This window comes from Curcuma longa, chromosome 5, assembly GCF_044706935.1.
Source record: "Curcuma longa cultivar G26 ecotype Majalengka, Jawa Barat chromosome 5, ITB_CL_G26_1.1, whole genome shotgun sequence".
In the NCBI taxonomy this organism is placed as follows: Eukaryota; Viridiplantae; Streptophyta; class Magnoliopsida; order Zingiberales; family Zingiberaceae; genus Curcuma; species Curcuma longa.
Window position 1 is genome coordinate 8,151,904 of NC_133865.1, and position 23,028 is coordinate 8,174,931.

The 23,028-nt window shown below is 36.8% G+C and overlaps 3 protein-coding genes and 1 non-coding gene across 7 annotated transcripts; 3 read left to right on the forward strand and 1 right to left on the reverse strand.

Moving 5' to 3' along the window:
* Window positions 1-242: 242 nt before the first annotated feature.
* On the reverse strand, window positions 243-12,289 carry LOC141830032 (protein BLISTER-like). 4 transcript variants are annotated; one of them, XM_074717511.1, is made up of 14 exons: window positions 12,181-12,289; window positions 11,926-12,093; window positions 10,427-11,123; window positions 9,737-10,299; window positions 9,133-9,252; window positions 8,953-9,018; window positions 8,724-8,834; window positions 6,260-6,336; window positions 5,029-5,096; window positions 3,990-4,103; window positions 2,835-3,040; window positions 2,631-2,699; window positions 1,655-1,810; window positions 243-786 (listed from the first exon to the last, which is right to left on the reverse strand). In XM_074717511.1, the coding sequence occupies exons 2-14, from the start codon at window positions 12,001-12,003 to the stop codon at window positions 706-708; spliced, it is 2,406 nt and encodes an 801-aa protein (XP_074573612.1). In that variant the 5' UTR covers window positions 12,004-12,093; window positions 12,181-12,289; the 3' UTR covers window positions 243-705. The 4 variants fall into 4 exon arrangements, with proteins under 4 accessions (XP_074573612.1, XP_074573614.1, XP_074573613.1 ...); XM_074717513.1 differs by having other exon boundaries at window positions 9,737-10,044; window positions 10,153-10,299; window positions 11,926-12,282; XM_074717512.1 differs by having other exon boundaries at window positions 243-454; window positions 687-786; window positions 11,926-12,282.
* Window positions 12,290-14,066: 1,777 nt separating this feature from the next.
* LOC141829414 (heat shock protein 83) lies at window positions 14,067-16,745 on the forward strand. The gene is made up of 4 exons (XM_074716875.1): window positions 14,067-14,275; window positions 14,376-14,517; window positions 14,702-14,982; window positions 15,066-16,745. The coding sequence occupies exons 1-4, from the start codon at window positions 14,138-14,140 to the stop codon at window positions 16,614-16,616; spliced, it is 2,112 nt and encodes a 703-aa protein (XP_074572976.1). The 5' UTR covers window positions 14,067-14,137; the 3' UTR covers window positions 16,617-16,745.
* Window positions 16,746-17,368: 623 nt separating this feature from the next.
* LOC141828948 (calcium-dependent lipid-binding protein-like) lies at window positions 17,369-22,708 on the forward strand. The gene is made up of 11 exons (XM_074716338.1): window positions 17,369-17,437; window positions 18,525-18,626; window positions 19,830-19,880; window positions 20,548-20,668; window positions 21,062-21,180; window positions 21,272-21,370; window positions 21,439-21,519; window positions 21,598-21,683; window positions 21,745-21,970; window positions 22,041-22,208; window positions 22,280-22,708. The coding sequence occupies exons 1-11, from the start codon at window positions 17,384-17,386 to the stop codon at window positions 22,706-22,708; spliced, it is 1,536 nt and encodes a 511-aa protein (XP_074572439.1). The 5' UTR covers window positions 17,369-17,383.
* On the forward strand, window positions 17,603-17,701 carry LOC141830264 (U6 spliceosomal RNA). Its single transcript, XR_012601953.1, has one exon. It is a non-coding gene; the product is annotated as a U6 spliceosomal RNA (small nuclear RNA).
* Window positions 22,709-23,028: the final 320 nt, after the last annotated feature.

Sequence of the window (23,028 nt, forward strand, 5' to 3'; positions counted from 1 at the left end):
TTCATCTTCAGTCAGTGACCGTGATTTGTTGGCGTTGACCTATAGGACGTGAGAGCAACGAGTTCAGGGATCATTCGCCGCCGGCGAAAACAGTGTGAGAGTCAACCAACATTCTTAAGCAAGTTGAGTTTTTCTCCAACTTGTAATATGTCATTCATAGTACGCTGAAGAAACTAAACTGGAAATTTTGCAGCAATGGATTGAAATTTTAATCTGGTGAGTGAATCAACATGACTAATGAATGACACCAAACATATTCTCTCTTATATAACAATCCCAACGAGCATTTACAAAGAATATGTGCCAGAATACAAGAACATAAACATAAGTGAAACCTTCCTCAATTTATATCGCATTACGATCAGGTGTTTTCCAGCCATAAAGAACTTGAGTTTTGCAGAACCTCGATTTATAATCTCCATCAGCAAATTCAATACAGCCTCCGTTGTGTGGCCTATTAACAAATCTGCCTTGAAGGAATGACTGAGAGGGAACGAATATAAAAGAATGTAGGGACGACTCAGTTTATTTTTAATCCATTGGCGCACTGCACTTCCATAGAATTTATAGAAGTGTAGTTGTATTTTCGATGTAAAATGAATGATGGTTACCGGCGGCTGATGTACAGGTTGTAGATCTCCATTTATATATATAACTTTGATATGATAGAAGGAAATAAATTTTACAGATTTGCTGTGCTGCCAATCATAGAAGCTTGCTGGTTCGACGTTTTGCTGGCCCTCCGGGGAAGAGTTTCATTATCCAACCCAACACCCGCTCAACCACCTAGGTGAAAGACAGCAAAAAAAAAAGGATGTTGTTAATTTAGATTCTATAATCAACGACTTATGACAGACCGAAATCAAAATATTGGAACAAGTATTTTGGCGACTCATATAAAACTTAAACAAAATGCTAGCATTACAATTAACTCATTAGTTAGCGAGATCAATACATAATTACTAAAGTTGCTTCAAATAGTCAGTGAAGTTACTAGTGCAAGGATTTGTCTAGATCCAACAAGCATGCATCAGCAAAAGCCATTTGATTTGGGAATCCATTGGAGCAAGCAAAGATAGTTTGGCTCAGAAGTTCATTGGGTATCTTAAAGAGGATATTTGAACCTTAAAACAAATGATAGTATTACTATTGACTTGATATAGTAATAAATTTAAACTGCCTTTAATTCTCCAGAAGCTAAAATTACTTTAGTAATCAGGAAATACTACTGCAAGGAGCTATCTAGATCCAAAGAGTATGCATGGATTTTCAATTCTCAGCTCCAGCCATTTGACTTGGGAGGACAGGAACCGAAAATTAGGATGCACATCACATCATCAATGCACAATGCAGTTTCAAGGAACCATTAAATGCACAATCTCTTCAATCTACCATCATAAATTTGGCATTTTTCTTTCCTAAATCCAGTCATGCTCTTAAAAGAGTTCGACACCAATCACCAATAGTGGATCATCATACGTGAGTATGCATGCTTATAGAACATTTCAAGAACAGAGATAATCTTGGTTACCATGAAAATAATCAAGAAAAGGAATGAGAACTACTTTGACAAGGCAGATGTGAAATAGGATGACTACAAAATTATCCATAAAATAAACAGAAAGCAAAAGAATATTATCCATGACTGGCATACCTCATCACCCTCATCAGCATATTCAATCATATCATGCGCACCACGGTTGTCCATTGGTTTTACCAAGTGATTTTCGTTAGCCATTCTTTGAGCAGTCAAGAGTTCTAACCTCTGGGTTTGAGCCTCAAGTTTCTGGGACAGTTCTTTGTTCAATTCCTACAAATATATGCAAACAAGTTAAATAGCAAATCACATTAGTTGCCGGTAATAAAGGGATTGAAACAGTAATCTGCAAACCAGTCAAACAATGAGATACATCTCTTTCTGGTGAATGCTAGCAATAAGAAATCTCAGGAAAAGATTTGCAATGAAAGGAGCCATTTGTACTTGGAGGTTTTCAAATCCCCTACCTGCCACTATAAAGTTCATGCCAAAAATAAATCCCTCTGAATGTATTAATCTCATATGATACTTCTGTTGAGATCCATTCAGTAAAGTTAGCATACTAAATACTAGTCATGGCCTCTGATAATTAAGAATACAAATTATTTTAAATACCTAAAGTACCTTGTTAATTGTCTAATAGCCTAGATTCAAGAGTTCAATGTCAGGGTATGATGAGTGATCCTAATAATGGTAGTTGCAATTGAATGCATTGTTCATAAGTTTACCCAACTCCGATTAACAAAGGCATTGTTTTTGAAAATATATATATATGTTCACAAGGATTAGATGTAAAGTGTAATATTTTAAGTTGAAAGAGAGTGCAAAGCAATTGGCTCAGAATGGTCAATGGATAATTTTGCCAAGAAGCGATTTAGAGTCAAACAAATTTTAATTTTTGGTATGAAAGACCTAGAACGAAAAAGATGCTAGCAATTTCTAAATTGAGAAACTAAGATAAATAAGGCAGCTAACCATATTGAAAACAAAATCACCTAATCAAAACAGATGATAAAATGGATGAGATAATATGATCGGGCAAAGGTGTCTCACTTATATACCATCAAACTATGTATTGACAAAGGTTTGTTACCTTCATCTTGGAACAGTTAGATGATTCAATTCTCAAAGCTTGTACCAACTCTTCTTTCTCCACCGCTAACTGCGATTGACCAATGTGTCTTAGAAATATGAAACAAGAAGAATTTAAAAAAACTACACAAATAAGGGTCTTAACCATGTGCAGTTATTTCTATTAGCACAAACATAAACTTGAGTAATGAAAATGAAGTCCAACCTCAGATATTAATGCCCTGATGTTTTCAATCATTCGATACTGATCGTGTGGAAGATCAGTAGATACATCTGGAAGGTCAATTGTTCTATCATCATGAAGAGAAGAGGATATAGAAGTATCACCAGACAGAGATTCAGCTGGCCTGACATCGTGTGTCATATTTATACCATTCTGCAGCATTGTTCCTTGGATACTAGTCTCAACATCTGAAGAAAAAATGAGAAACAAATAAAACTTCCAAGAAACATTATCAAATAACTGAAAGCCACATCATCAACCATCAAATTCTAAATAAAATTTATGATTTTCAGGCTGCCTGAGACCAAAGGACAGTTTTCAGGGTGGTCAATTTGTTCTCTAAGGGGAAAATATCTGCTTGTAGCATCACATATTCCAACAAGAATAAAAAAAATACTGGAAACCAATTTATTGACTCCAAACAAGAATAAATTGTTGATTAAGAATATATAAGAGGAAATCAAGAATTCACCTTGAGAAGATAAATCAACATGATAGGAGAATGCTAGAATTTGCAACACACATTTAACTTCCATATATTACTCAATTTTGTTCTTCTCTATCCTCACTAGAATGGAAGCACAATAACCAATCTTAACCAAGAATATTTCCTACTCATTCAATTATAGATATAGATTAAATAATAGTTCAGCTGAACACAACTGAATGATGTACTAATGTTAATAATAGCTTCTATAATATGCTGTATAGATGTGCTGCCATTTCATTTTGTGTTGCAAATGAAAGTCAAAGGCCCGACTTGCTATTTTAATGATTACTCTTAGCTATTGAACTCCCCAACTTGAGAAACCAGCCTGACACTCGTTTTGTTAATTTAAACCAGAGTGGTGCCAAGATACCAAGTATATACCTCCATATCAGTATCATTACTCTTACGGCTCAAGTTAAAACAATACTAGTATACTAGATAGAACAGCTTGATATCATTAAAAATAAAACAGCCTCTTGATATTGATCTCTATCTGTGCTTAATTAGACTATTAAGAATTGTTGGTTCTTGTACTATTTCTCAGAAACTCAAACAAGTGGTATATATGTGAGCGAATTTTTTAACAACTAACAGTTTTTATTTCTGCAACAAAGCTATCCTGGCGTTATAGAAAAAGTACTAATTACCTAGATCCTCAGTGGAGGTAGCTGCATCCTGTCTAGATGAGGAACTTCCTATTAAATCCTTTGCTTTTCCATCATTAGATGCTTTTTGCAGTTTAGACTGCAAAACTTTCTTCTCTGTTTAATCACATGTATAAATAGAATCAGATTACTTCAGTAACATATACATGAGCTGTGAAAGAATTGTTATGGCAGCATGCAACGTAAACAAAATTCCACAGATATATAATTGTATGGCAGCATGCAACATATAACTAGTTTGATGCAAAAGATAACTTAGAAGATAAGGACCATCTGGCTCTCAGACATAGAAACAATAGTCAGTACCAACTACAAGATCAGATCTGATATTTTTTTCCTTTTAGTTTTTTTAGTGAGAAGACTTGGTTAGCAACGATAAAACATGATAAAATTTATTTAAATATAAATGATGATATAGTAGAAGATAGAGCCCGATGGCGTAGGAGGATCCAAATAGCCGATCTCACTTAGTAGGATAAGGCTTAGCTGTTGTAGTTTTGTTAGTACACCTACTCTATGTTGTGGCTTAATAGACAGTTTTTTGTAAAGTATGTAAAAGAAAACCCATCTTATTGTTTTATTCGTCAAGCACATTCAGCTATTTTGAGAGTCTCTATTCCCTTCTCATGAGATAGTCGATTGAGACTGATTTTAAAATCTCCAATTGAGAAAAGTAACTTAGTGAGATTGTAGCTTGGAGCACATGGATTTATCTTGCAGCAGTCCCATATATTTGCTGGTACCATACTAGTTTCGCATAACAACCAATAGCTAAATAAACCACTCTTTTTATCTACTGACCAACAGTTGAAATTGTGGTTGCATTCCTCTAATGGGCGTTCATAAATTGAATTTTTTTGCACACTTTTCTTTACAATTAAGAAAGTGAAATATGCAACCTCTCAATATCAATTGTCATATTTTTCCCATACAAGAAGGCATGGTGAATCTATTAAATTGCATTGATTAATGGAGAAGCAACCAACAAAAGATACAAAAACTAGATTAAAAAAAAATGAACCTTCTTGCAAAGCATCAACAGTAGATTGAAAATCTTGACGCTCTTTCTCAAGAATGGAAACTTTCCGCCTGAATAATGGAAAATTAAGTGATCATACACAATGAATGCTCAAAGGTTATGTTTTGCAGGACCATAGAGAAAAGATTATATGTTCAAATACATCTGCTAGTTAAATTGAAAAAAAAAAAAATCTGCATTCAAGAGAAATCCACATTAATAAGGAAGGTCCAGGAATTTGTGGTCCCATATTTGTTGGCAAAAGAAGCATATTAGTCTCTACAACAACAAGCCAGGAATCCTAACTAATTAGGAGTGGTTATGTGGATTTTAACTTAACATCAAACTCAAGATTACCACTGAGTAACACCAGATCTTTCAAATCATTTTCAATAATGTTGAGTAGGGTAGCTTATCAAGTTCTAATGTGAGTTAAATCCATATCGAAAAAGCCATGAGTTGATGAGCATTTACAAATTTATAAAACATTAAAAATCATGGTCAGTAACAACAGGAACCATTGGGTAAAGTATTTTCTCACAAACCGCAAAAGAAAAGCCATCTACTTACTAACTCATAGTTAACTTCCCTCACTGGTTAATTATATCAAAACTATGACAACAATTGCTGGTGAAAATAACTACAGCAATATATGCGATATAAGTTATTGAAACAGAAAAATGAAGACAAAAGATGGCTGGAGTAAGCCAAGCACAGCCGAAACAAGTTTGAAAACATAACAATTTAATTTAATAAAGGCATTCCATGCTAATTTTTCTTGTATTAATATATGAAAAAAATCAAACGGAGAAAAAGTGCCACAAAGCCATTGTGCTTATAAAAGACATGCTACAGGCACTCTACAGAAAGAGCAAATAAGAGGACACCCAAGAAGAATGTCAAGGAGGAAAGAATAGAATACCACAAATAAACCACAAATTCCAACTGCATGGTAGAATAGACATATGAAGTACACCAAAATATATATATATATATATATATATATATATAAACTTTAATTTCTAGATAACTTCTTATCACTTAATTGAATTGATAATTTGTTTGAAAAAAAAATAGAAAAAACACTCAGACATGATATAACTGGCGCATGTGAACTATTATTTTCCAACACAAAACTCCACAAAATGGACACAAAACCCATCTTGTTAAGCGAATAAAAAGATAAATAAGAGATCAATAATCAGCGAAATTGAAAGGAATGTGTCAATCTTACTGATATGCTGCTAAATCAGATTTCAAGTTCTCCAATTCCTTTTCCAGCTTTAGCTCATTAGACCTCAACCTCAGTGCCTGTTTGAAGTGTACAGAAAAGTACAGGAATGAATAACGATAAAAATGGCAACTACTTGTAATGTGGAATATGAATTAATTCCAAACCAATTCCTTACTGAAGGATCAGCACTATCATCATAGAAGAACAAAAAATAGAATTCAATCAACAAGTGTCTTTCCATTTAATAGAGTCACTCAGCGGTGTAATAGATCTGTACATCTCAGTCAGCTATCTGATGGAAGACTTCAGGTCTCATTTAAGTGATCTCATGCAAGAGAAGAGTGGATACAAGAATAAATGTTTATTAAAGCTTCAATGAATAGAGAGGAACTCTTCCACAGGCTTTTACAATAACATGGTCTTAGTAGAAATCATAGATTTGGCATACCAAAAATAGTAAAGGAGAAACAAATACATCACATAAGAACCATGTAAACAAAACTACCCATAAACAGTTTGTCAGATTTCAAGGAAGCAGATATGATAAGCAGTAGGCTTGACAGTAAGTAGCAGAAGGATGCAGAAGTGGAAGATACGGAATTCACCAGGATCAGGTTAGAATGAATATCAACTATGTGCATAAAGTATACAAAGAAATTAAACATGAAGAAGAGCAACCAAAGGAATAACTTCTAGACTTAGACTTGTCAAGGTAAATGAGAGTTGTAAATCAAGTAAGGCATTGTTGACAATCATGGACAAACATAACATGGTTTTGTTTACAAAAAAAGAGAGGTACCCCCTAGCCCAGTGTGTCAAAAAAAAAAATCTCCAGATCAATATTGGTAAGATGTAGCAAGTCAGCAACTTGATGTCAAAATGTCTAATTCACATTGTTGGGAATTGTGCAAGGTGGGAGAGCATGGAGGAACTTATAACCAGTGCTTTTGTACTGGAGATAATAGAGACACAGAGGCCTGCTGTTTCTTAGTCTTTCCAGTTGAAACAGTAAAAGAACTGATTCAATTGGGTGTTTTCCACTAATACAACCAAATTGATTTAGCCTCCACTTTTTAGCTGATCTGGATTTTAAAAACATTTCTTATAACTTGTGAGCTCTATGAACTGAAATGATCAAGTTATCTTCCCTAGAAAACACAAACCATAGTGGTGGGTGAATGGGTAGTGCAATTAAATCTTCTTCCTCATCGTCCTTCTCCCTTCCTTGCTCCTCTTCTTCCTCTTTCTCCTCTGTTGCAATACATTATCAGCACGAACAATTGGTAACGTCTTGTACCATGTGTTGGCACAACTCAGGATACCAGTTCTGATGAAGGCCTTTAACCAATACCAGTTCATTCTGATCAATGTTTTTGCACATAGTGACCCTTAGCCAAACATCATATGCTCATGCAATCAACATGAATAAACACACAGAACAGTTTACTTATGCAGCCACATATAGATGTGCACTGTGTATTCAGTTTGCATAAGCATCAAAACTGACCACAAATGTGAGTTTATGGAATTTATCTGTCTTGTTTCTGCTATCATACTATAAAAGATTACAATGTCTGAATATGCAGCCACATATAGATGAGCACTATGCATTCAGTTTGCATAAGCATCGAATCTGAAAACATATGTGAGTTTATGGATTTTATCCATCTTGTTTCTACTATCATACTATAAAAGATTACAATGTCCATATCACAAAAAATAAGGTAATAACTAATAAAGGTCTTACGACATCAACCCAGAACAATAATTTTTAATATATTGATTGTTCTTTTTTCAAAATTTTATTTGAACAAATTCTTTGATAACCTTGTATTATGTATCACATGTACTCCTTAACACAGTCAATTTTAAACACATTGTTCCCAACAATGCTCAAATATATTCATGTTATGATGGCACATGCACATCTGATCAGAAACTTATATATAAGACAAAAAAACGAAACCAAATAAAAGATGATCAAGCAATCATTTCAAAGAACTGCTAAGTTCTTGGGCCTCCCTTCAAAGCTCCTACATTCAATATCAAAAATTCTACAGATATAAGAAGACAATGGTGCAATGGATTTATCCAGCACCATTGTTTATAGTTATACATTGTGTAAGATAATTTTAAAAGGTTTCATTTTAATATTCATCAAAAAACTATGTCAGCCTTGATCAAGAAGAACCATAATACCATAATCAACTTGGTAAAAGAAAAGCTAAAACAAACAAAGTGTGTAAGCCATATAAACCTATAAACTGTGTGGTGTCTTTTTTAGTTTATTATGACGTGTAAATGATGTTGTCTTTTCAAGCCTTAAGAATCAAGATTGGTATCAAAGAATAAGCTATACATCTCAACTGTTTGGTGTATGGTTCATTGCACATTGAACTTATCGCACCATGTGTAGGAAATAACCAACATTTTGATGATAACTAATTAAAGGAAAACAAATTACCTTCTCTTCTAAGCTTATTACTTCAGATGCAAGTAATTTGGCTCTCTCATCAGCAGCATTGCATTCTAGCTGAGCATTAGTGCACTCCAACTTAACAGTCTCTAGTGCAAGCTGCAGAGATTATTAGAAACAAACCCAAATCAGAGATTGTCAATACCACTTTAGTTTTATTACTAAATCATCACACAGCATAAAAGCCACACCAGAAAGAAGCAGCAGAAAGACTAACCATTTGTGCCTTTATTTCCTCCTGCAATCTTTCGATGTTGGATTTTAACTGATTGACTACTTTGCCCTACAAAATTAAAGGATTTCAAAATTGGAGAATCATAGATGTAGTGGAAAGCATAAGTTCACAAGTTTAGCTTTTGACATAGAATAGATGCGCTCATCCAGTCACAAATCACACCTGTTGGTTAAAGCTATCGGTTAATGATGTATTCTCAGCAGCCAAGGATTCTGATAGAGCTTGAGATGTCTCTAGTGCTCGTTGCAATGAAAATTTCTCTTGAGTTAAATCATCGATATACTGTAGGATAAAAAGAATAATACAGCTGAGAAAAAACACAAACAACCTATCACAGCATAGTAACAAGAAGAAAAATTCAAGTCATTTACATTCACTAATCAAATTTTAAAATATCAAAATCACATGGGATACAAGTCGGACAAGTCGCAAATAACTCAACCAGGCTGATTGCAAACATCATATTGCACCAAACAAGCAAGCAGTGAATAAGAATTGTTGTTTACTACTAGCCCTCAAGATAGCATAAAAAAAATTAAAAGTCCATAGTAATTCAGTAAGCAATGTTCTTCTATGCTGACTTGCAATAAAGAAATAAATTAACAACTTTCAGGCTTCAGCCACTGAGTACAGGCGGACCTATATTTTATTTGCAGAAATTTTAAAAGTACCATTTCTCACAGAACTTAGCAAGAGCAACAAAGCATTTTCTAAGGCATGTCTAGTTAAAATGCTATATACAACATAAAAAAAAAAAATGGGTAACCTGTTCCAAAGCAGAAAAATCTTCATCTTTCTTTGAAGATGGGAACTCAGGTTCCTTCTGGTCACTTGCTCTGTAGTTGAGTTGTTGCTCATTATTCAAAGAAGCCAAACTGTTAGAAGTTAATAGCTTCTCCCCCAAAGAATCTAAATTTGTAGAGCTTATGGATTTTTCTAAAAGATTTTCTCTAGATGGCTGCACTGAAACTGAAGATAAGTGATTCTCAGTGTTCTTGAACTTCAAGCCATCAAACATTCCATGAGTGGCATCTCTATCATGCTTGCCATGGAGAGAATTGGATGTAGAAGGTACTGTGGAGACACTAAGAGAATCAAGAAATGAAGGACGGGATCGACCAAAATTAGTTCCATAAGAAGTCAAAGGAAACTGTTCGTTAGAAAAACTTTCAAAACCAGGACCAAAGCTTGTCGATGAAGACTCTGGTGCCTGCAAAGATGTATTCACAGCATCAAGACGACGACTAATGGCATCAGCAATTCTTCCTCCACCCAAGCTAAGAGCACCAAGTTTATTATTCAGGTTGCTACTTAGAAATGGTTTTTGTGCTGCATGAAAAACTACTTTGTGAGAACAGAAGTATTGTATTGAAGTATTCGAGAAACAAGGAGTGAAAGGTTCAAGATAATAAAATGCCATTTATAACTAGCATGATTAAAACTGAGACGCAATTACCATCATATACCCCAGAAACACCAGCTGATGTGCTCAGCAGATCAATGGTGTTACTTGCAGAAATAGTTTCCAACTTCTCAGGAACATTGCTCATATCATAAGTAACAGATACATCAATATCATGCGTGTGAGTTGTGGAAGAACTTCTGCTCTCTATATCACCAGACTGAACATTGTGCAAACGAGAACCTGAATAGTCAATATGTGCATCAACATATGGATCTCTAATATCTGGATTAAAAGCAATAGTTTGGTCTCTTTTGAAGCCATCAACTAATCCAGCATTTGATTCCTTGCCACTGCTAATCTCATTTTTCTCTTTCCAGTCATCATAAAAACCATTAGATAATCCAGAAAAGGTTGAGTTTTCCTGTAACTTGGATGTCCTATCCTTGAACTCTTGCACGGCATTATTCTGTAATGCATGATTGCTGAAGTTCAAAGAAGATGAAGAGACAAACATCCTTTTTGAAGAATCAAGATCACTGCTTAATGAAGAAATTACTATTTTATCTTCATTAGGCATTGTAGTGCCTGAAGTTTCAGCAATAGCTCTACCATTTCTATCCAAATAAGATTCGCCTCCATTATGCTGATTGATTTTTGAAGTATCAAGGTATTGGTCTGAATCAGCTGACTGCAGTTGACTAGCTGATGCAACCTGTTTAGAAGCTTTTTTCTTCCGGAATTCTTCCAGCTGATAAATCAGATCAATAAACCAGTGCAAACAGTTAATACAGTAAAATACTTTCTGCCACTAAAATTTTAAAGCAAAGGCAACTGGTAAATCTGTGACATTATGCAGCACAACGATACTGATGGTAGTTGAGACACATAGGATTGATGTGTATGTAGCCATTAATGATGGAGTAAATCAACTAATCTAAGATGTTTGAAAGATGTATACACTGATATTGTGATACTTTGATATAGAAGATTATTAATGGCCAATAACAAGAACTTGATCCTGGAGGAACACCCAATTAGTTCTGGGTCTAGACAAATTGTATTAGGGAGACTGCGGCATAAAAGGCCAACAATGCCAAATAGCACGCAAGTAAATTGTCCAATGGGAAATTCTGGAAGCAAATGTCACTGAATGTTTCAAATGCTAACCTAGGGTGGTAATGTGTAGCGATGGATGCATGGGTGTGTTAAGTAGTCAATTTCCCAAATATTATGATTCTTATATAAATAACCTTAGTTAAGGTCCAAATTCAACGTAATAACGTCATTTATAATTTTTAGATAACAATGCTTTTTTACTAAAGCTGTGCATTGGGCAACAACAATAACAATGGAACATCAGATGCTTCCGCCAATTCGAGAATGGCCACTCGACCAAGAAGTTAAATTGACCCAGAAAGAAACAACAAGCCAGCCTCAAGACGCAGATGCTCGTAGATAACTCTCAAGATCTAAATTTGCTCCAAATAAATCATTTTCAAGGAATTTTTATGTCGATCACCAATAAACTAGAAACTAGACTGAGATCGTACCTTCTTCTTGCCCAATTCGAGATGCCCTTGCTTGCGCGATGAAGCGACCGAACTCGACATGACCTTCGCCGACGCCATCCTGACGGAAGGAAAAAAAAAACTCCCTTTCAGAATTCGTCCCCGGACCCCTCCTCCCACCGCGATCCAAAGCGATCCCGCGAGCACAGCCTTGGGTAAAACAACAGTGGAAGCAGATATTACTTCTTCGGATGATCCAATCTCGAGGAAATCAAGCGTGTAGGAAAAAAGTGAAACCACGAATCGCGGCGGAAGCGAACCCAACGGGATCCCGAGATCAGATGGAAGCGAGATCCAGAGGGGGAGGCTGACGAGGCGTTTGTTAGGGATTTAACCATGCGTTCGTCGATCCCTCTCATTTGTTGTTCGCCGTTTTTTTTTCTCTCTTTTTTCTTTTTTTCTTTTTTTTTTTGAACCGAACCGAACCCGATTCAAACCGGCTGAATAATCAATTTGAATTGCACACGCATCCGGGTACGTTATTGTTAAATTTAGGGGGGAAATAAAATTCCAAAAATAGACATTATTTAATATATATATATATATATCAAAGGATATTTCATTTTATTTCTCATTCCAAAAATACTTTTTACTATTAATCATAATAATTTAGTTAAAATTACTACAATATAAAATAATTTTTTAAAATAAAAAATATTTTATATTGTAATATCTTTAGTTAAAACTAAAAAAAACAGCAGTTGTTTTATAAATGTGTTTAATCTTAGCTTAGACTTTAACTTACTTTATTTATTAAATAGTGTTGAAGAATATAAAATTTATTTTTTGTTAACCTACCACTCTATTTTGCTACAATTGAAGTAAACTTCGTCAAATTGGCCTTTTAAATTTTTTATTGTGTTTTTTAAATTTTATTTTCTTAATTGATAAGTCAAAAAGTCAAAGTAATATAGTCTATTATGTGTTGGTAATGGAAGATCAAAAGGAATCAAATATTTAAGCATGTGGACAAATAACCATCATTGAGAACAATCAATTTTAATAATATAAATTTTGAAAGCTAAAATAAATCGGATAAAATCTTACAAAATCAAAAACTTAATTCCCATCGCGGCTACCTTCTTTGGTAAAGGTAAAATTCATCACCTCAATAGTTTCACATAATCGATCTCACAACTGTTTGTGATGAGGTAAATCGAGAAGCTGTAATTGGCCACTATAGGGAGGGCATTATCTCGACTTCATCAAGATTCAACTTTTTTCTATTTCGGTAAATTTGTCATGCAATAATTAACTCAATCATATCCGAGATAACTCCTATCCCCACTACCTTCAGCAAAAAATAGAATCTACCACCCCAACAATCCCACACGGTCGGCTCAATAACCATATATGAGGAGATAAATCGAGAAACTGTAATTGATCACGATCGAAGATGACATTGCCTCAGCTTTGTCAAGATTTTGTTCACTTCAACAACTCTGCTTCGTCGTAACTAACTCAGTTATGCCTTAGAATAACTCCCACCCCACTACCAACTCATAGAGCAATAAAAAAAATCAAATCAAATTAAATTTTATAATATTCAAATTTATTTAATAAGATAATCAAATAAAAAATTTAAAATTAATCAAGTAATTAAAATGTATGTTTGATTTTTTTTTAAATTTAATTTATTTAAATATTGTCAAACTCTCAAGTTAATTTTATTTAATTATTTAGAATTTATATATTTTAAAATTTTTAATTAATTATTACATTTGATAATATTAATTTATTTATTTAATAAATTAATAAAAAATTTATCCATAGATATAATTCACTAATATTATAAATATTAACACTAATTTATCTATTTAATTTAATAAATTATTTAAATTTATTATATAATTGAATATCAAACATATTCATGTTCTATTCTCCAAAACTGTACCGAACTTTGAAATTGTTGAGAATTCCCTCCAGCTCGCGGAGCCTGGAAAGCTCGATTCCCCAGAAGCTTCTGGAGTATATTACGAATAAAAGCAGAATTAATTAAAGGGTTAATAAGAAGATCGAAATCAAAGGGTGGGGCATTCGCGGGAAGTCTCCAGAAGCCCCTGGGGACCGCTTCCACCTCCCTATAAAAGGGTTCGGCCTCTTCTGTCTCCTCGCAAGCACTAGATTTATCGCGTACAAGCTCTCGAAGCATCCGATTCCCACTTGCGAAGCTTGTTTCTCCAGATCTCGGGCAATGGCGGACGTGCAGATGGGGGAGACCGAGACGTTCGCGTTTCAGGCGGAGATCAACCAGTTGCTCAGCCTCATCATCAACACCTTTTACTCCAACAAGGAGATCTTCTTGAGGGAGCTGATCAGCAACGCTTCCGATGTGAGTTCATAGTGGTTCTTAGTTCGTCCGCTTTTGATTCTGGTCTTTGGCTTGGTCGATGATTTTGTTTTTTTACTGAGATTTGATGGTTCCATTGAAGGCCCTGGATAAGATCAGGTTTGAGGGTCTCACCGACAAGAGCAAGCTTGAGGCCCAACCGGAGCTCTTCATCCGCTTGGTGCCGGACAAGGTGAATAAGACTCTCTCTATCATAGACAGTGGCATCGGCATGACCAAAGCAGGTAATCCCTCCTTTTCTATTCAAATTGTGTTTTTACAGTCATCGATTAGGGGTTCCGGGCTCCTCACCATGAAGTGGGTTTGGAACACACAAATTTCTAGCAAATTTTACCGACGGGCCAACAAAAGCTGGAACATGATTTAAATATCTATGATTTTTAATTTATTATATGCTTTCTTCCCCAGATTTGGTGAATAATTTGGGTACGATCGCAAGGTCGGGCACCAAGGAGTTCATGGAGGCCCTGCAAGCCGGTGCAGACGTGAGCATGATCGGTCAATTCGGTGTCGGCTTCTACTCTGCATACCTGGTTGCCGAGAAGGTTATCGTAACAACCAAGCACAATGATGATGAACAGTACATCTGGGAATCACAAGCCGGTGGTTCCTTCACCGTTACCAGGGACACCTCCGGCGAGCAGCTCGGCCGTGGCACTAAGATCACTCTATATCTCAAAGAAGACCAGGTATTTGCCTTTCTTTTTAACGAACTTAGTGTTTTTTTTTTTTGCTAGTTGATTTGAATTATTAAATTGTCATCTTGATGCAGCTGGAATACTTGGAAGAGAGAAGAATTAAGGACCTGGTCAAGAAGCATTCCGAGTTCATCAGCTATCCAATCTACTTGTGGACTGAGAAAACGACCGAGAAGGAAATCAGCGACGACGAGGATGAGGGCGAGTCGAAAAAGGAAGAGGAAGGAGACGTAGAAGAGGTCGACGAGGGCAAGGAGAACAAAGGAAAGAAGAAGAAAGTGAAGGAAGTCTCTCACGAGTGGCAGCTGATCAACAAGCAGAAACCAATTTGGCTTCGGAAGCCGGAGGAGATTACAAAGGAAGAATACGCCTCTTTCTACAAAAGCCTAACTAACGACTGGGAGGAGCACCTCGCTGTAAAGCACTTCTCCGTCGAGGGGCAGTTGGAGTTCAAAGCGATCCTTTTCGTGCCCAAGCGCGCTCCGTTTGATCTCTTTGACACGAGGAAGAAGATGAACAACATCAAGCTCTACGTTCGGCGTGTCTTCATCATGGACAACTGCGAGGAGCTCATCCCGGAGTACCTTGGATTCGTAAAGGGCGTCGTCGACTCTGACGACCTGCCTCTCAACATCTCCCGCGAGATGCTGCAGCAGAACAAGATCCTTAAAGTCATCCGCAAGAACCTCGTCAAGAAATGCATCGAGATGTTCACCGAGATCGCAGAGAACAAAGATGACTACAACAAGTTCTACGAGGCCTTCTCCAAGAACATAAAACTCGGCATCCACGAGGACAGCCAGAACAGGGCCAAGTTAGCGGAGCTCCTCCGTTACCACTCTACCAAAAGCGGAGAGGAGATGACGAGTCTAAAGGACTATGTTACGCGGATGAAGGAGGGGCAGAAGGAGATCTACTACATCACCGGGGAGAGCAAAAAAGCCGTCGAAAATTCCCCCTTTTTGGAGAAACTGAAGAAGAAAGGCTACGAAGTGCTCTTCATGATCGACGCCATCGACGAGTACGCTGTCGGGCAACTGAAAGAATACGACGGCAAGAAGCTCGTCTCCGCCACCAAGGAAGGACTCCACCTGGAAGACACAGAGGAGGAGAAGAAGAAAAAGGAAGAGAAGAAAGCCGCCTTCGAGAGCCTCTGCAAGACGATGAAGGAGATCCTGGGCGACAAGGTGGAGAAGGTGGTGGTCTCCGATCGAATTGTGGATTCCCCTTGCTGCTTGGTGACCGGTGAGTACGGGTGGACGGCCAACATGGAGAGGATCATGAAGGCGCAGGCGCTAAGGGACAGCAGCATGAGCTCCTACATGTCGAGCAAGAAGACGATGGAGATCAATCCTGAGAATGGAATCATGGAGGAGCTGCGGAAGAGGGCAGAGGCCGACAAGAACGACAAGTCGGTCAAGGACCTGGTCCTGCTTCTGTTCGAGACCGCGCTCTTGACTTCGGGCTTCAGCTTGGAGGATCCGAATACTTTCGCCGCGAGGATTCACAGGATGCTGAAGCTGGGACTCAGCATTGACGAGGAGGATGAAGCTGGCGGCGAGGACACGGACATGCCTGCGTTGGAAGAGGGGAACGAGGAGAGCAAGATGGAGGAGGTTGATTAAATTCAACTTCGACCTTTTTATCTATATGTTTCAACACCTCTCTCTGAAACAGTATGGTTCGTGTCCTGTTAGTTGTCCGTCTACTGTGTAGCCCAAATCAAGTGGTGTGGTCTGGGTTAAGCTTTAGTGAAAAATTGGATGTGTTTAGATGTGTATAAATGAAAAATCTCAGATTATTAGTTTGGTCGTATTGATTTTTCAATTTTTAGTAAAGTGCACGATTGATTGATCTTCATAAAAATTTTTTAAATATCGATCATCAAGAAGTAAATTAGAAGTCACTGTGGTGTGGTTAAGTCCAGATGTTCAGTATTTTTTTATTATGATTTTTATTTGAAGAAAATTTTTTTATAAATATATTATAGTTGAGGATTGAATCGTGAGTGTCTGTTTAAAAAAAATGAATGTACAATGCCTTCAGTGCCGGAGTTGCATTTAGATGCTTATAAATCATGCAATATGTCATGATCTAAATTAATTAATTTGATGTATTAAAGTATTTTAAATCATAGCCATTTCTCAATTTATTAAAATCTTATCATACGGCACACGATCCGAATTGTCAGTTGTTACAGGCCGTTTCCTCTTCAAACTCTCTCTCTCTCTCGCTCTCTCTCTCTCTCTCTCTCTCTCTCTCTCCTCTTCTTCAAGCGTGCGATCTGGTCTTCGACGAAGGTGATTCTACTGGAATTCGATCGCTGGGGAAAGTGGGAAGGATGGGACTGATCTCGGGGTTGATCATGGGAGCGATGGTTGGAATCGCTCTGATGGCCGGATGGAACCACATGATGAACCGCCGAAGCGCTAAGCGCGCCGCCAAGGTACGATCCTCCTCCCCTACGCGCACCCCTCTCGCTCGGGCGTTCATTTGTTTGTTGGAGCCTGTCTCGTTTGGCCATTATGTCGACCCTTGTATTGGAAGTTGGTGCGTAATGTGGCTTGATGCGTGTTTCAAAATCTGTTCTACTAGGTTGCTTTTGGATCTGGAATTAGTTTGCCTATAAAAATTGTAAGGAGACGTAGTAGATTAGCAAGGTCCGTGCTCAAGGATGATGCGCATAAATTGAGATTTGGATCAGGATTTATGGTAGAATTTTTAAGGTCGCCTTGAACAGTATGCGATCAGCCGGGCAGTCATGGCAACTAAAAACTGGTTTTCGTGTGGGAATGACCATACCAAGCAAAGTTGTTATGGCAGTTTTAGACGGATTTCCTTTTTAATCTGGCAATTTTCTGTGTTATCTAGCATTCTTAGGGTGGTGTATTGATCTTACAAAGCGTGGTATATATATTTTACAGGGTAATTGTAATGCTCAGAATGGTTTAGCACCAGACATCAAGCTTTTATTTCAGGATCTATTACCAGTTATCTTAGAATTTGCAAATTCTATATCTGTATCTATTCTCAACATCTATTTGAGTTTGGGCTTATCTACTCTCGCCCTTGGTTTTGGGAGGTTTCAAATTATTATATTATGCATTTATTAGCACTTGAAATAGATGCTTATAAACAGCACATTGTCATTCTGAATGCCTACTTCTGTAAAAATTACTTGCTTCATGACAAGTTGTAAATTCAAGCAAAACATTTTATGAAAATCAAATTATTCTAGGAACTGATGACTAAGCCCTCCATCAAATTTAGTTTTATCTTGGAGATTAAGACTCATTTATTAAGCACGAAGCTGTATCTAATGATTCAAGGTTCTTGATATATGGTGGCTCTATGGTTTAATTCACTTGGTAAAGCAGCATATTGTTCATGCCTAGATTAGATAGTGATTGTAGTGGTATGATTGTAAGCATTTTATCTTTCGCATTAACTGCATTATGCTTCTTCACATTATAATATGCTAGGATTTGAAAAAGGTCAGATCTATATTGTTGCTCACATTCACTTCTCTACAGGCTGCTGATATAAAACTTCTTGCGTCAATGGGCAGAGATGAGTTGAAGAAACTTTGTGGTGACAGTTACCCTGAATGGGTTTCGTTTCCTGCATTTGAACAGGTTATTGCACAATATTGATTATAAAAGCCCAAACACTTTCAAAGAACATACATCTGAAATGTATGGCCCATTCAGTTATTTTAGTCATGTTGGATATCAAGTCACAGTGTTATTATAACATCTCACAAAGATTTGAATGGACTTTGAAATTGCTGATGCCAATTGAGGAAGAAGAGAGATGAATGACAGTGAGAACTAGTTCTCACAAAGTCTATGGATGCTCTCAATATTGGAAATAGCTGCTAATTTTGAAGTGTACTTCACTTGGTGGTGACTTTTTAATTAATGGATGACTTAAGTATTTGATGTCATATTAAGAAAATAAATATTATTAAATTTCTTTTCAGCCAGAATTGTGTTAAAACTAATTGCTGTCTGATTACTTTTATAATGATTTGTCAACTATTTATTTGCTTTCTGTCTAATAAGGAAAAAAAGCACACAAATGGAGACAAAGACCACATAATCTGATCTTTGAACTAATTTGTAATTTAGGCAAAGACACTTTATTGTAGGGAGATCTGGAAAAGTATTGTTTAGATTAGCTAGGGAGGTTTCAAAAGTTGAAGAAGTGTTCATTAGTATTTTTCTTACAAACTTCTGGCTTCCAGATTCCAGATTTATGGATGGAGTGTGGCTAATAGATTTATTAGCTAGGACTTTCATCTGTAATGAACTAGTTACCTGTTTCTTCTGCCTTTTGATATAATTCGTGCAGGGAAAAGATATTTGAGAATTTATCCATGCAGGGAAAAGGTGATTGAGAATTTTTCCATGCAGGGAAAAGGTGCCTGAGAATTTTGCCAATTGTGTAGTTCTGTGATAGCCATCTCTTTCTTCTTTATAATATGGCTAGATGGGTGCATAACTGACTCCCATTTCCAGATTTAAGGATGGAGGAGAGTTGGGCTAATTGATTTATTAGCTAGGAGTTTCATGTGTAGTGAATAGCTACCTGTTTCTTCCTTCTGATAGAAATCATGTAGGGAATAGGTACTTGAGAATTTTGCCAATTTTGTATTTATGTGATAGTAGAATTGTGCCATTCTTTCATCTTTCTGTTTTCTCATTAGGCCCTTGATAATTTGCTTTTCGATTGATCCCTGTGCTGTTGAACTGCATCTGCTTTTAGTTCTTTTATTCTCTTGGTTCATTTTTAATCATGTACTTTGTTCGGTGAAGTTATGTTTCAATGTTTTTCAGGTGAAATGGCTAAACAAGTTGTTAGGCAAAATGTGGCCCTTTATTGCAGAAGTAAGCTTAGCTACTACTTGTTTAGAGTTGTACTACTATTCCAAGATTGGAAACATTGATTGATCTTTAATTCTATTTTTACGAGATCACAGCGAGATTGAATCATTGGATTGACAATGCTGTTTCAAGTATAATTTATTAATCACAAAACAATCTGAACTCTGTATACAGGATTACAGAGTGATCTATCCAATCATCCAGTAACAACCTACAGGCACAGGTGCCTTGTGTGGTTGTGCATTGTCTTTCTTCGGTAAGATTGAAAAAGAATGAAAATGAAAAGATTGGTAAAGAAGGATAAAAGAGAAAGTAATCTATATTATATGGGAAGAGATTGAAATATATGTATTATGAAAAAAAGGAACATATAAAACACAATGGAAGTCAATAGGATCTGATGAGAGATTCTTGGTGACTGAAGGAAAACCCAATCTACCTTTTCAAAAGCATCATGCACTATTGAATAGTAAGAATTACAAAAGATAGCACATAAATCTCAAATGCAGGCATATGCATTCTCTCACAATGAGAACATGGATTGGTTATAATCAGTTAGTGCTAATTCTCCAACCATAGTCTTATGATTCTTTATGATTTTGGTATTTTATTGTCTGATCAACTAGTCAAATTCTGCCTGGATCTAATTTATTGGTTTACATGGTTTGAGGCAGCAACGCTGGTAATCAAGGATACAGTTGAACCATTACTGGATGATTATAGGCCATCAGGAATATCTTCACTCAAGTTCAGCAAGCTCTCTCTTGGGAATGTGCCACCTAAAATTGAAGGTTTGTTTATGGTGCAGTTCTTTCTTCTAAACATCAAGTATCTATATATTTAATAATTTTCTTATATGGCTTCCTAATTGCTACTTGTTTGACAGTGCTAGATTGTTAGAATGATTTAGTTCCAATGACATAGAAAAATCCATATAGCTTACCCCACCTAGTGGGATAAGGCTTGGTTGTTGTTGTGCTTTTGTTCTATTGATTAAAATACTGCAAAATGCTTCTTGTTTTATAATTAACTTTACCACATTTGATTCTTGTTTTCATTATTGAATAATTGGTTTTTATGGAAAGGGATAATTCTACAGGAGAAATTTCTACCTAATTAGCTGTTCTATCTGAATTAAGATTGACAGACACTGCATTTGATGATATATTCATCTTTTACCAAAGGTATTAGAGTTCAGTGTCTCAAGAAAGGACAAGTTACAATGGACATTGATTTTCTATGGGGTGGAGATCTGAGCATAATTCTTGTAGTCGACACACTCGTCGCTTCACTGCCTATTCAGGTTACTTTAGTTGATTGTATTCAGGTTAGTTTAGTTGATTGAACCTCTGTGCCTTTGTAAATTTGACGCTGCTACATTTCTCTTGGTGCAGTTAAAGGATCTACAGGTCTTCACCGTAATCCGTGTTATATTTCAACTTTCTGAAGAGATTCCCTGCATCTCTGCTGTTGTCGTCGCACTACTTGCTGAGGTACGTCGAAAATGATCAGGGAAATCATACTATAAAATGTTGGTACATGAGCTCTTACTTCCTTTCAGCCAAAGCCTAGAATAGATTATACTTTGAAGGCTGTGGGAGGGAGCCTCACTGCTATTCCTGGCCTTTCAGACATGATCGATGTGAGTTGAATTCGATACATATAGATCAAAATAAACGTGTGATCATGAAGATCATTCTAAATCTCGTTATGCATGTAGGACACTGTCACTTCAATAATCACTGACATGCTTGAATGGCCCCACAGAATCGTTGTTCCACTGGGTGGAGTAGACGTCGATATCAGGTAACTACTTTGTGATCATTTTAGTTTCAGTTTGGTTTGTGATCATATTGTGTTTCTGCAGTGACCTAGAGCTCAAACCACAAGGGAAGCTCACAGTAACCATTGTCAGAGCCACCAACTTAAAGAATCAAGAATTTGTTGGAAAATCTGACCCGTACGTGGTTCTATTTGTCCGCCCAGTGTTCAAAGTCAAAACAAAAGTCGTCGATGACAATCTCAACCCTGTGTGGAATGAGACTTTCGAACTGCTCGCCGAGGACAAGGAAACACAGTCTATTGTTTTTGAGGTCATTGCTCTCTATATATCTAAATCCTCCTTTCAAACACTTTTCTGATTGTGATTATTATTATTTTCAGGTTTATGATGAAGACAACCTTCAACAGGATAAAAAGATGGGCATTGCGAAATTAGCTTTGCAGGACCTGAAACCTGAAGTTACCATGGAGATGGAGCTGAATCTGCTTGCATCACTAGACACCCTAAAGATCAAGGACAAGAAGGACAGAGGGAGCCTTACAGTAAAGGTCAGTTGATATTGTAATTGGTTCTTTAGCTTCCACCTGTGAATTCATTACTCGCGGAAATCCTTCATCAGGTGCTATACCATTCGTTCACCAAAGAAGAACAGTCGGCGGCACTGGAAGAAGAAAAGAGAGCTTTAGAGGAGAGGAAGAAGCAGAAGGATGAGGGGGTCGTCGGAAGCACGAAGGCTGCCATCGGTAGGGCGGCTTCCATGGTCGACACCGGCATCGTGGCCGGCGCAGACCTGGTGCAGACCGGCGTCGGTGCCGGTGTCGGGCTGGTCGGGTCCGGCGTCGGCGCCGGTGCAGACTTGGTGCAGACCGGCGTCGGCGCCGGCGTCGGGATGGTCGGATCCGGCCTCGGCGCGAGTGTTGGATTCGTCGGAAGCGGGCTGGGCGCCGTGAGCAGAGCTGGGAAGTTCATGGGCAAAAGCGTGACCAACCAGTTCGGCGGTTCTAAGAAGAACAGCAACCCAGCGAAAGCAGATGCGAGCGCAAACTAAAATTTAAAAAAAAAAAAAAAAGGTCAGACATAACATTTGATTTTTCACAATAAAAAATAGAAATAGAAAAATAGTTAGCACAATAAAAAAAATGTTTTCGGATTTCTAGTATTCATCACTCAGCGCAATTAAAAATAATGTCGAACAAAAAAATAATATTGGTAGTGATCATTACTCTCTGCCTCTATTAAGTCCAATAATGTGAGGTCGATTCTTTCAATAATTTAATTTTTATTGGTTTGTATAAATTCATTGAGTGGTTATGATGAAACAAAATTATTAAAATAGATAAAAGTTAAATATCAACAAAGCTAAGATAA

Bases quoted from the DNA above. Each gene is read 5' to 3' on its own strand.
- LOC141828948 (XM_074716338.1), top strand. From the start codon at position 17,384: ATGGCCGGATGGAACCACATGATGAACCGCCGAAGCGCTAAGCGCGCC. The intron at 18,627-19,829 runs GTTATTGCACAA...AATGTTTTTCAG, and splicing joins CGTTTCCTGCATTTGAACAG to GTGAAATGGCTAAACAAGTT. The intron at 19,881-20,547 runs GTAAGCTTAGCT...ACATGGTTTGAG, and splicing joins TGTGGCCCTTTATTGCAGAA to GCAGCAACGCTGGTAATCAA.
- LOC141830032 (XM_074717511.1), bottom strand. From the start codon at position 12,003: ATGGCGTCGGCGAAGGTCATGTCGAGTTCGGTCGCTTCATCGCGCAAG. The intron at 9,019-9,132 runs GTGTGATTTGTG...TTAATTTTGTAG, and splicing joins CCGATAGCTTTAACCAACAG to GGCAAAGTAGTCAATCAGTT. The intron at 6,337-8,723 runs GTAATTTGTTTT...CACTTCAAACAG, and splicing joins TAATAAGCTTAGAAGAGAAG to GCACTGAGGTTGAGGTCTAA.
- LOC141829414 (XM_074716875.1), top strand. From the start codon at position 14,138: ATGGCGGACGTGCAGATGGGGGAGACCGAGACGTTCGCGTTTCAGGCG. The intron at 14,518-14,701 runs GTAATCCCTCCT...TTTCTTCCCCAG, and splicing joins CATCGGCATGACCAAAGCAG to ATTTGGTGAATAATTTGGGT. The intron at 14,983-15,065 runs GTATTTGCCTTT...ATCTTGATGCAG, and splicing joins TATATCTCAAAGAAGACCAG to CTGGAATACTTGGAAGAGAG.